Genomic DNA, 13,477 nt, shown 5'->3' on the forward strand with positions numbered 1-13,477 from the left:
ATTCCGTATTCGTCTCGCTCTCCGTCTTTTTCCTTTCTCTGCTTTGTTTCCATTTTCTGGTTATTTCATTCTTGTCTGCTTCGTTACGTATCGCCATCTCTCGTTACGCGATTCAATTTTTTAGTTATAGCATTTAATTAAACATTAAATGAAACAATAGGGTCGTCAAGTATCCACTTAATTAACTGAAGTTAACGAACTAAAATTATTAAAAACGCAGATTTATGAGTAATAATAATATCCTGTCAACATTAAAATTATTTACATTGAAAAATATGGCAACAATAAGCTATTTGTGTTGATTGTTAAAATCTTTTTAAAAAAATCTTTTTTAATTATATAAATCAAGCTGAATAAAATAAAAAAAAAAAATTATAATAACAGTTAATATGGGCTCTCAATTCAAAAATAAATTAGTGTATAGAAGGGGCTTTAAGAGCCGAACGCAAGATGAGGGGCGTGAATAAAAACAATGTTTTGAATAATAAATTCAAAATTTATTCAAACGTTTCGGTCCTTCTTCGGACCATCTTCAGTGATACAATGTAATATATAAATATAAAGCAATCACTTACAGTCGCTTGGTTGCAGTCTATATACTCAAGTGACTTGTCAGTATATAGACTGTAACCAGGCGACTGTAAATGACTGCTTTGTTTGTATATATTACATATTGTATCACTAAGGATGGTCCGAAGAAGGACCGAAACGTTTGAATAAATTTTGAATTTATTATTCAAAACATTGTTTTTATTCACGCCTCTTCACCTTGCGTTCGGCTCTTAAAGCTCCTTCTATCCATTAATTTATTTTTAAAAAATTTATAGCTTATAAAAATACTTTATTTTCTTAAAGTTAAAATATCGCGCATATATTGTATAAACAATCAAAGAATTGAAATGATGCGGTGCATTTTTCCGAATCGATTTGAATATTTAAAATTTACAATATTTTTCAGATTCTCATTAAACAAACAAATTTCTTTCTTCAACGTTTTAATAATACTAATAACACTTGCGAAACCAGCTGATTAAGATGGACGTTATGCTTTCACAAGAGCGGGTTTACGCAGAGATCCAAGGACGCAATAAAACACGACTAGGCATCGTTTTCGCCCAACAAAGGTGGGCGCAAGACACGTGACGAGAGCTACGCGGCATTAATCATGCCGCCCAGATGATAAGAGACACAACGGGGAGGAGCGGGATGAGAGGTCAAGTGGTAATTCTAAATTTAAGGCAATAACACGTGTGTCCGTCGAATCTACGCAACGTGTCGGACGGTAGTCTCGAACGTGTCTGAAGGAGGCATCTAAATCCGATCACGGGTCAGGTCAGTCAGGTGTCAGGTGTCAGGTGTCAGGTGTTGCGGTGTTGCGTCCGCCGTGGCGCAAGACACTCGGCCAAGATCGGCCGTAGTCGCTGACGTTCGGTGACACTCGGCCACGTGATCGCGTCGCGAAATATGGCGCTGACTCGCGCACGAAGATGGCTGCCGCGCGTTACGAAAGACCGGACGATCTCTCGCGGGGAAACCGTTTCCCGATCGTTCAGACAACCGCCGTGCCGCCGTTCGCTCTACATAGTTACGCACGGTGGTGGCCGTCAACGCGATGCTATACGACATCAAGTGGATCATACCGAAACTACGGAACCCATCTCGGTTATGGAACATCGCGAGCAGCATAACCTTCGTGGCGGTGGGCATTTTCTCGAAATTCATCATAGGTAAGGGCTGTCCGCGTGCCGGTCATCGCGCGGAACTCGTCGCGCGATTCGCGACAATCGCGATGACAGATCGCTCAAACGATGCGGCTCGCGACATCGCCGAGATCCCATGGTGATTAAGTGGTGATGGTGTGCGCGCGCGCGAGCGAATATCATTTCCCTACATTCACATGCAAGTTACAAGTGTCGGTCGTTGTAGGACAACATAGGTATTCGCGCGAAGGTTAAATGAAAATATATAGCACGCGCTATGGTATATCGTTACATTGGCTGACATTAATGGTGCTCGTCGCACTGCGTGGAAATATACGGGCGCGAGGAGCTATCGTTTACCATCGCGATACCGTACCGTCTGCGGCCGCTCGAAAACATACGTTGTTTATAAAAAATAATTAAATTAGAACATAAACGCGATACAATCGACGCGTGACGTACGAGCTATGATTGAAATAAGCCTTATCTGTCGATATCAATCGCTACAGAAAGATCGCAGTCATTGTGTCGTCATCAATCATTATGCTTAATTGTATGTTATTAGTACAGATCGCTGCTTGGCGAACAGACTTCGTATTATTGTCTCTTTTCTGTGTGAACACGCGTATTCAATGTGTATATTGGACATATTTTACGTAATACGTCATAAATATTCCAAAATAAGGCTTGATGATTCTTGATAATCTTTGAATTAGCGCGTTATAAAATCCATTACATAATGATTTAAGCTACTTTACTGTACTTAAACTTTAGCTCAACAATATTTCTTTTTATTATCTCTTGCTTCTTAATATATTTATTGAAATATAAAATACATTTGATTGTATTTTAATATGATAATTAATATAATTTATAACAAAAAATTAAAGCACGCATACGATTTAACAAAAATAAGCGCATAATAAAAATAAAAAATATAAACAAAATAATTTTTTTTTTTTTTTTTAAAGACAAGTCATTTTATATTTATTCAGTAGTATTTTTTTGCATAACAGATTTTTTTTACATGTTCCAGGTACTAATACTTGCATCACAATTTTTCTGTTTTTCTAAAAGACGAATTATAGTACACATATAATTGAAAAGCTATAAAATAAAATCTATATTTGTTTTATTCACGCGTGATATTCACGTTCCTTATACTATTTGAAATAAAAACGAAATTATGTTGATTTATGTATGATATGCGTCGCGGATATGTACAAAGGTCACTTCGTGTTTGTCTGACTCGCAGCATATCGAGTGGCAATCTTGATAATTTAATATGTAATTTAATAACACAATTTTATTTTTCAACCATTGTATTACGCTTTATCTTGTAAACTTGTGCTACTTATTATAACAAGATATTTAAATAAAAGCTATTATTAACTTTAATCTCTAGTATGCAATATTAATCGCCATTAACTTATTGTTATATCATTAATTCCTTTGTCAGTTAATTATACGATCGTAAACGAACCGTACAAAGAGAGAGATAATGAACGTGAAGTAATAAAGCAATTAAATAAATTTTTAAAGGAAGTTTGCGATTATCGCTTTCACATAGAGTATTCAATTAACGTGCGCGGTCAATCTTTCGAATTAATATATTGAAATTTTCGAGCTCGAAGATTGAAACGCGACGATCGAGCACGATTTTTTGACGCATCTGATTTTTTGTGTCAGGCATCTCAGGCTAGAAACCAAGGCAAGTCCTTTCCGTGGACTCTGGGCCGTATACTACAACTGCGTGTGAGTATGCTCCGCCGTGTGTAATCTAACAAAGAATTTATCTTCTGCATTTAAGAATGGCTGAACAAAACAACGGTGTACAACAAGCACATTATCGTGCGCGCCTTAGACCTCCGGCCGAAAAATGTTCCTCTCATTACCGTGTCGAATCATCACAGTTGCTTCGACGATCCGGGCATATGGGGTAAGCCTTTTCCTTTTCACGTCGTTCGTTTAAATGCCTTTCGGCACTACGTAATAACGTATCGTCAGTCCCCCCCCTCCTCTCTCTCTCTCTCTCTCGCCGGATTTGCGGTGCGCGTGGTTGATTTATCGTCTTGAAAAATAAAATAAAATCAAATTAAATAAAATGTGTACGCGCATACGAATCGTCCAAGGTGTAAAACGATGTCCATTCGCCAGCTAATAAAACAGCATGTTTAGCGGTCCCGCAGTTAAGCGCCAAGAGACGCGCGATTAAACGTAAGAATGAAATAAAAAAAGAAATGATCTTGCAACTTGGAAAAAAATTTTCTAGGTGTAAAAAATTAACTGAAACAGATAAATTATTAGCAAATACTGTGATACTGCATATACATATTTTGCACTTAATCAATTTAAATGACAGAGACAGAATTAATACGAAAGTAAGTCCTATTAAATATGTATTATTGTATAAAATTATTGATCGTTAATTAATATTGCACTTAATATATTTAATACGGTATGTAATTTTAATTCTATTTTTTTTTATTTTATAAAATTATTAATTTAATACGAAATATCAATATATTTTAGTTTTTTGCGATTGATAGAGCATATTCTGCAATAGATATGTTTAATAGAATTGATGGGGTGTACGATAATTGTTTGCAATTTAGAATATTGCATAATAGTGATTTGTAATTTATTCTATTTTCTTTAATATCTGTACTATTAGGATAATTATATTTGTAATTAATATTTGGCAATGGGATCTGAATTTTCTAGAGGTATTGCTAGAATACTGTTGCTGTAAATTCTATACGTGACAAACAATATTTTAACAGATACAAAAAGTAGCGATAAATTTTAGTTGAGACATCTAGAAATCTATCTACATTAGCAAAATATTTTTTTTAGTGAATATGTATCTCGACAACGAAACTTTTTCAGCTTATTACATGGTCTAGTATTTGGAAAAAAATCAAAAAACAAGTTGTCTTTTTATCTGGAAAAAAAATCGAGTATTCAACGTGATTATAATACTTGAGAAATTAATGCTTGAAAAAATTTTACTCGCTAATCGATCTATTCTAAAGTACTCGAGTTACAATGGTTTGATGATTTGGAATCTAAGATTATTACGAATAAGATAATAGCTGCGAGAGTCATCAGCTATACGTGAGAATGAAATAATAACAAAAGTATCTTTGTTCTCTTGCAATTCCATTGCGTCTCTGGCATTTAATTGTGCTCGTAATAAATAGTTTCCTTGGATTATTCCACGCGTTGTTTTCTTTTTCTGTTTTACAAAACGAGTTGTAGTACGAATATTTTTTTCGACATCTTCAATGTGCGCTCATATCCCCTTTCTTGAGACGTATTTTTCTTTCTCAGAACGACGCCGATACGCGATCGAATGAAAGAATTTAAGACAGAAAAATCTCTGAACTCATTTAGCGACCCTGGACGTCCGGCACGGGTTTAATCGACGTAAGATACGATGGTCGCTCGCCGCCCAGGATATTTGTTTCACGAATGTCTGGCATTCCTACTTTTTTATGCTCGGCAAGTGCATACCCATCGTCAGAGGTGCCGGCGTGTATCAGGAAGCCATGGACTTCTGCATCGAAAGGTTGGCCTGTGGCGAGTGGGTGCACGTCTTCCCCGAAGGAAAAGTCAATATGCTTAAGGAAGAGATGAGGTTCGTACTCGAGTTACTTTCGCAATATTTCTCCTTGAACTCTGTGTACGCTACTATAAATTAATGCCATCATAATATAATGCAATGAAAAAAATTCAAAAACATTTATGACTTGCAATTAATATTTTTGAAACGTTTATCGCTCGCTATTAGAAATAAATATCGATTCGCGATTGATATAAATGTGCAATAATTTGATATACATATTAGCTTATTATTCTTGAAAAAATATATATATATATGTCTTTGCTCACAAAGATTACTTCTTATAAAGCTCTAAGAAAAGAAGATTGTGTGAATGAGTATGTAATTACTACATTCAGCGAGAATTAATTCGATGATGTTGTTTAGGTTGAAATGGGGCGTGGGTAGATTAATATTAGAATCGCCCATCACGCCTATCGTAATTCCTATTTGCCATCTCGGTATGGATGAAGTACTTCCCAACGAGCCGCCCTATATGTTTAAAATGGGAAAGAAAGTTACCATGAATTACGGTGAGCCCATAGACTTTAGTGAATTGTTGGCTGATCTGCGGGCGTCAAAAACTAGTGAAATGGAAGCACGAAAAGTGATAACTGATCGCATTCAAGAAGAACTTTCAAGGTAGTAATGCTTAAATCTTTGTGTTTCGTCAGCATTATCGAATAGAGAACGAACAATGGCAAGGAAAGCAAAAAGATATTTAAATCTTTTCAGATTGAAAGCAGTAACGGAAAAACTTCATGCAATGTTATGACGAAGATGATTTTTTTTCCGTCATCCCACTGTCTAGCCTTAATTTGCCAAAAATACAAAGAGAGATGATTAATTGCGTGATCGAAAAGTGAGATTTGTATGAAATCAGTTTCCTTTTTTAAAGCATTGTATTCATATTGTAAGTAGTATTTTTCTGACAATATTGATTATCAGTGAATGTATCAATTGTAACAAGTCATTTTGCGATGTTTTCGTCGTTTTTAATTATTCTTCTTGTAACTCTCCGAAAGCCTATTCATATAGAAACATATAGAGAATGTATCCAAAGTTGTTTACTTGCTTCTTTAATTTAATACATCTAATGAAATATGAGATTAATTTTTACTAGAAATTTGTAAAATGCAGATTTTTATTAAATAGATTTATTAATATGAGAATGAAATTTATTAATAAGAGATGAATCTTATTTATAATTTTTATTGGTATCACTAACGAGATGTTCGGTTTTAAGATCACATATGATAGATAACTGATCATAAAAATTTTATCAATGATAAGTTCACTGTAACTTTGTCAGAAGTTTATAACTAAGAAAATATGCGCAAACTGTGATACATGCTGCGTATATATACTTTTTTTTGGAGAGTTACATATTTCTTGAATAAATGTGTATTGCTTTTTATAATAATTTATATATATACATACATAAATTATTATAAAATTTTATATAGATAATATTATGTATATATATGTATATTGTGTATATATAAAAAATATATACACTTATACATATAAAATATATGTACATATATAACTACGAATAATACTATCACGAGTTTACAATAATTATCAATAAAAGATTTTGATAGTGTAAGCGAAGTTTATGTAATATGTAACCGGGATTTAATCTAATAATACAACTACAAAAACCGTGCCAGTACCTCATTATTCTGTTTTCAAAGACGATTTAATACTTTTAGTGCGAAAAATATAACGCACCTGGCCATTATTGATTACATGCTATTTTTCCTCTCGTCACAAGCACCGTGCCAATTAACTGATTTATACTTGTTTTATTAGAAACGTGTAATAAGTATGTTCACGTTCGCAGTCGAGGTAAACGAGCATTACACTAATACACAGCGTATCTCATATATTATATTCATACCACTTTTGTTATGATAAATTTGCATAAAGCATAATTATATAAATTGCAGTATGGACGGGAAATGATTTTATACTACATCGTTTGATAAGTCGTGAAAAAAAAAAAAAACAACGTATTCGTTTATCGATGATGCATAATTGTTTTTTCTTTTTTTTTTCTGGATATTTATTGTGATATATTTAAGTCGTTACAACAGCTCTGTTATCATGACAATGGCATATCTATATAAGTTCCCGTACGTGTGTGTGTGTGTGTGTATATGTAAACAATGTTGAATACATATATTTTTATACTATACACACGGACTGCTATCAAAATTTTGGGGTTATTTAAATATGATAAATTTATACATGTATTTTTTTTTACTTGTTGAATATATATATATATATATATATATATATATATATATATATATATATATATTAGCAAGTTATTAAAATACCCGCTTTTTTCGTCTGAAATAAAATTGTCTTGTTTGTTTCATCATTTGACTCGTTTCTCTTATTTTAATAAACTTAAAACTCTTTGTTCCCTTTTCTAGGATACGTAAGGTTTCTATATAATTTCTCTGCATCCTATGTACATTATCTGTTTACAAATGTGTAAGGCATATGATAATTCTGCAAAGGGGAGTCTAAAGTAACGCTTAAAATTCTTGTCTTTTACAAGAAACTCTTAAAGAGTTTATGTTATTTATCAGTTTTATAAATTTTTTTTTAGGGCTATATATGTATAAACGAAATTTATTATCATAAAAGAATATTCTTTTTTTTTCTATCGTCCTAATATCTGTTTTTGAAAGACTATACAATCAAATAATAGGCAGAGATAACAGACTAATCTCGCAATGTTTTGTGTAATATTTTGTTGAATGTAAAAATCATTTCGTAGAATTACAAAAGTTTATCCTTTTATATTCTTGAGTATATAAGCAACCTTTTGGAATCCGATATGATATAATAAATCTTGAAGAGCAATAAATATTGCATTATATGTTCTTGTTATCATAATCTGTACCAGAGATCATATTTGATTAATCATAATTACATAGTTGCCATATACATCTAAAACAGTGATAAGTATATTAAAAGATGCGATTATATATGTATATTACAATTTTTTTGTTATATCCACAGATAAATGGATTTATACGGGACACATACTTGTTCGCAACATACATATAGAAATAGATTACATTCTATATGATCTACTGCTGATATCTGCATTCTTCATCAATACGAAGATCATATATCCCTTGGCACGTTTTTAGTTTCGTAAAACTAGACGGTTCCAGTTTCACGAGCAATACAAAAGCGGCATATAATCCTCACATTTTACCGTGCAAACACAAACGAGAAATATGTGTATATATACGTATTTATATTATATAATATATATCTATATATATATTTCATAAACTCTCTTTGAATAGAGTTAAAACAGTAGTGATAACCAGAGAAAATTTACTTAATATATGTACTATCACCCCATTGTATCACTGTTTTTTTTCTTTTGTTTATATTCAAACAAATTTGATATATACATTCCGAAAAGAGAAAAACGAGCCATAAGTAATAACGAAACATAAATCGATCGCGAAACTTGGCGTACAATGATAAATAAGATGTATTACAAAGTTCTATGGTGTTATTCATTGATATACATATTGATGTATATATAAGGGAGAGATATGTTGGACTAGAAAATTCAATTTTTCATATTATGATAATATTCTTGATTCAAAAGCGCAATCATAATATCAATCAAAATTGCTCCCAGCATAATTACTGTACATTCTGTCTCTAACTAGATAATATATAATTATATACTCCTGTTATATTCTATTAATATTTCTAACGAGTTTAAATAGTTTTTAATGTCTATATTGGGAAGAATATGATATAAGATTCGTAAAGATGGCAATTTTTCAAAGCATTTGTTATTTTGATTAGTTATTTTGTATATGTTTAGGCTGTTTTTTGGACGGTAAATCTATAGACAGAGCAAGCGTTGCATTATATTTAATAAAAACAAGAGTAGGCCAAATGGGACTAATATCGATTACATATCATAAATTTAATACATGTACTTGTATTTTTAATATAACTGCTTTAAGTTAGAATCTTGTTATATAGCAAGAGCATATCACTCAAATAAAATCAAAATTTCCAAAATTTATAAAATGCAAGTATCGCGATCGAAATGAAACAATATTTCAGTTTTATTAGGAGTCACGAGGAGCATGACACAGCTATATCATCTCCTCCAGGCAATCTCTGAATTCCATGTAATCTACAGGTACATCGTCTGTTCTAATCAAGCACAAGCAAAGTTCTTTGTTCGAAATTGGATGGCAGTCACACTAGATTTGAGTAAATCTGCGTGGCTTTTCTTTCTTCGTCTGTCTAGTCCTAATCTATTTATCTTTCGTCTATTTACCTAACGATGACCATTTGCGATTCTTCGTAGTCTATTCTTGTCGAAATTGCAAATACTACCGAGTAAAGCAGCACGGTTGTTTGATGATTTTGGTACACTATTTGATACACTAGACGCTTCAGATGGTGGCGGCAACGAAGGTGGTGGCGGAACGCCTTTGCCAGGAACTGCATCCCCTTGCGGAATATCTACAGAACCTTGAATGAAAAAAAATGAAAAACGATATAGATTTCACAGCATAATATATACATTTTGTTTAAGGGAAGTCAAGAAAGATTTATCTAATTCACTTCAAGAAAATAGGGGTATGCAACTAGCCATATACAATTATTATACATTACAGGCAACATTGAAAAATCTGAAAATAACACGCAAAATAAGCTAAGAGTAATTTTCAAATTACAAGAATACATCTTACGAGAAAAACCTGTAAAACAACAATGAGGAAAAATTTTATAAAACAAAAACGAAAGAATGTTTAAAGAACACGAAAAGTTATTTGGACATTAAGAGAGAAGACCTGAATGCTCGAATGACCTACGTGAAAGGAATGACCTCAGTACGCGCCATCAACTTTTGTGCCCAGCTAATCAAGAGATGTAGAAGCGTAAATGTCAATTAGCATCAATGACAATAGCAATAAAAAGCGTAGTAATAACTTACGAAGCGATGGAGGAGTCAACGTTCCAACACTGGTAGCCGTAGATGTACTTGTCGGACTGTCTGAGCGTTCTGGACTCTTACCATTTATTTGCTTTGTCCCATTTGTACCCAGTTGCGATACAGAGCGTTGTTCCTGAGCCAATTTCTGTTCTTTCTTCTGCAATGTAGTAATTGAAATGAAATCCCATCTCAAGGTCGCTACTTTTTATTCCGTAAACTTTCTCTATTTGAATATATATACGCACCAATTTATGCTTTCGTTTTTTCATTTCTTCTTCAGAACTCATCATTTCCTGAACTTTGACAAGTCTCTTCTGGTGCCGGGCTACTTTCTGTTCATCGCGTAATCGTTGTTCAGCTTTATTTACAGCTTCTTGCAAAGCTTCCTTCAAATGGTTGCTCAATTTGAAATATGGCTTCTCTACAGTGCCAATAGCTAACGCAGTGCGCCTTGCCGATTCGAAAAATGGATGTTCCAACAATCGAGCCACTGTTGGTAAATCTTGTTTTAAAGCTTCCGGCGATAATATAATCTCTAGCAGATTTTTCAGGTTTGCTTCGCAATGCGGTAATTCAGAACATGTTGCTTCCAAAAGTGGTCGTCCAAATGCCATTTCGTACAAAACATGTCCAAATGAGTACACGTCAACTTGAGTCTGTTAAGAAAAATATAATTGAATATACCAAAACATGTAAATTTTATAAATGCAAGAAACATTTATAGAGAAAATTTAACCCAGAAGAATAATTTTGTATGGAAACTGTAGAAGAAAAAATTTTTTATCCATAGCTTGTTAAAATAAATAACTTTAAAAGTTAAAAATTTATATTTTTTCATTTTTTTCAGCTTAGTTGTATCATCAATTACAAAAAATGTTTTGTGTATCAATCACTATATATTACCGTGGCATGTAATTTACGCCTTTGCACTACGTAAGGCCGATAAAATGCTGGTAACCCTAAAAGTCCATTTTCTATATCTAATAATTTAGCGCATCTTGGGGTTAAAAGGACATTGCCAGTATGTAAATGTCCATAAGGTAGTCCCTTTTCATGAAGAAATCCTAGAGCCTCCAATATCTACAAATCAATAATATTATTGTTAGGTAATATAAATAATTTTTTAAAATGTCACACTATAACGTAATTCTTATGTAAAAACTTTTCACCTGATAACCATACGTCGCAACTTCTTGAGTTGTCAATGATTTTATTTGTTTTGGGTTTCCATATTTCTTTATAAATGGCTGCTTAGGCTTAGTGACACACAGAATATCACGTAATGTGCCCATTGGATAGAAATTTCTTATCGTTAGTGCCCCATTGTCTGTAACATGCTGATGTACTATTGGTTCGATGTAAGTATGTCGTAAAGAACCCAGAGTCTTGAAAACCCCTTGTATATCTTTATCTTGCAAATGTTTGTCAGGGCCAAACTCGACCCAAGCTAACAAGAGTTCTTGTTTTGGATTCTGACGATTTTTCACTGTATAATAATGTTTTCTCAATCGCCAACCCATATCGGGGATGGGTTTGCATACTTCAAAATTGGCATCGCTCCTTAATGCTAATGACACTTGTTGTAGCGCAATTTCTGAAAGACAAATAATTTTCATATTGTACACAAACATGTACTTTATTTAATATCTAGAATCAAATATATATATATATATATATATATATATGTATATATATATGATTTTAATTATATATATATATATATATATATATATATATATATATAATTAATTATAATATTCAAAGAGTTTATATTATAATATAATGTTTAAGATAATAAAGACTGAATTATTTTTAATGTAATATTTAAGATATATTTATAATATATCTTGCTGCTTTAGTGAGAAATAAGCTTACCATGTAATGGTGCTGTATAATTCTCAGGGTCTAAAAACTTTTTCATGGGAAGTGAAGATGCTAGTATAGGATTCATTAGTACTATGTTTAGGTAATTCTAAAAAAAGAAAGAAGTTATCTTTTATTCATTGTATCGCATGGATACTATATAAAAATAAGGATATTATATTATGATGCTGAACCTGCAGTGCTATTTGTCTCTGAGCTATAAAGTCTGGCTCCATATTACCAATAATCCTTTTTGGTGGTAGTGGCAGATCAAAGCCAGATATGGATAAAGTTGCATTGAGCTGTACAAAGTCATTGTAACGTCTGCTCACTCTCCAGGATCTTTCGGGAAGCGGACCTCTCTGTGTTTTGATTACGTATTCCTGAATATATACGTACCAGAGTTTTCAGTATACATCTCAACAAGTAAATAATAAATATGGCTGTGTACAAAAACAAAGTTATAAGATATACACAGCGGACAGAGTATTACTTATTAATTTAATTTGTATATGTACAAAACAAATACAATAGAGTAGAATGACAAAATAACCAACATCGATAGAAAAAAAATGTAATAACAAGCATTCTTATGTATTAACGTACAATTTTGATGAAGCAAATGAAAATGATTATAGGATGAAGGAGACAGGAAATGAAATACCGTATGCCCGTCGATGGTCCTCGCATTTTCGATGACACTGGTCAGCTGCTCCGTATCATCTAACAACACTTTATTCGTGTATCTCTTCTCGAATAAAGCCATTGATCGTTAGTCTGACGCGAGGCAGGGCCCGTACGGGGCCAATTGCGTTTGTCTCTCGCACAGTTTCCGCGCGTCGCCATACATGACGCGCTTCTGCATCATTGCAACATTGGTGAACGCACGACGACACTTATCGCGGAATATTCTCAATGTCAGCCGGACACACGATACCCACGAACGAGGGAGAAAGAATTTACGCGATAACTCGCTGACGCGTACAATCAAATTCTATATACACGATACACTGCCGCAGGGCCACACACCGCGCACAGCAAAACTTGACAACACTCGCCGATCAGGTTGTTAGTTGTCACTGGTTGTCACTGTGACGTCACGCCGGCGCAGATAGGTGGATTCCTAGAAAAGTTGTGTATACAGTAGAAATCTCTCTAGTCTTTTGTCCATTTATTCTGAATTTTCCTCTATTCTGTTTATCCTGCAAAATGAAATTCTCTTTTCTTCTTCGCAGGAAAATACGCATCATACTTTGTTCGAAATATCGACGTAATAAACATAACAATCAAGTTCCTTATCATATT

General features: G+C 33.2%; 2 protein-coding genes across 6 annotated transcripts; one reads left to right on the forward strand and one right to left on the reverse strand.

The window, feature by feature from the left end:
* The first annotated feature begins 1,449 nt into the window (after positions 1–1,449).
* Positions 1,450–6,380, forward strand: Taz (tafazzin, phospholipid-lysophospholipid transacylase). 3 transcript variants are annotated; one of them, XM_072890087.1, is made up of 5 exons: positions 1,450–1,699; positions 3,511–3,639; positions 5,097–5,340; positions 5,692–5,946; positions 6,040–6,380. In XM_072890087.1, the coding sequence occupies exons 1-5, from the start codon at positions 1,465–1,467 to the stop codon at positions 6,077–6,079; spliced, it is 903 nt and encodes a 300-aa protein (XP_072746188.1). In that variant the 5' UTR covers positions 1,450–1,464; the 3' UTR covers positions 6,080–6,380. The 3 variants fall into 3 exon arrangements, with proteins under 3 accessions (XP_072746188.1, XP_072746199.1, XP_072746209.1); XM_072890098.1 differs by having other exon boundaries at positions 1,491–1,727; positions 6,022–6,368; XM_072890108.1 differs by having other exon boundaries at positions 1,493–1,727; positions 6,040–6,355.
* Positions 6,381–7,287: 907 nt separating this feature from the next.
* On the reverse strand, positions 7,288–13,275 carry LOC140664686 (PX domain-containing protein kinase-like protein). Of its 3 annotated transcripts, XM_072890047.1 has the most exons (9): positions 12,837–13,275; positions 12,367–12,555; positions 12,185–12,281; positions 11,479–11,903; positions 11,213–11,389; positions 10,555–10,965; positions 10,310–10,466; positions 10,188–10,232; positions 9,707–9,843 (listed from the first exon to the last, which is right to left on the reverse strand). In XM_072890047.1, the coding sequence occupies exons 1-8, from the start codon at positions 12,936–12,938 to the stop codon at positions 10,216–10,218; spliced, it is 1,575 nt and encodes a 524-aa protein (XP_072746148.1). In that variant the 5' UTR covers positions 12,939–13,275; the 3' UTR covers positions 9,707–9,843; positions 10,188–10,215. The 3 variants fall into 3 exon arrangements, with proteins under 3 accessions (XP_072746138.1, XP_072746157.1, XP_072746148.1); XM_072890037.1 differs by lacking the exon at positions 10,188–10,232 and having other exon boundaries at positions 7,288–9,843; positions 12,837–13,270; XM_072890056.1 differs by lacking the exon at positions 10,188–10,232 and having other exon boundaries at positions 7,288–9,843; positions 12,367–12,615; positions 12,837–13,269.
* Between the last annotated feature and the right edge of the window lie 202 nt (positions 13,276–13,477).

Source organism: Anoplolepis gracilipes, chromosome 1 (assembly GCF_047496725.1).
Source record: "Anoplolepis gracilipes chromosome 1, ASM4749672v1, whole genome shotgun sequence".
NCBI lineage: Eukaryota > Metazoa > Arthropoda > Insecta > Hymenoptera > Formicidae > Anoplolepis > Anoplolepis gracilipes.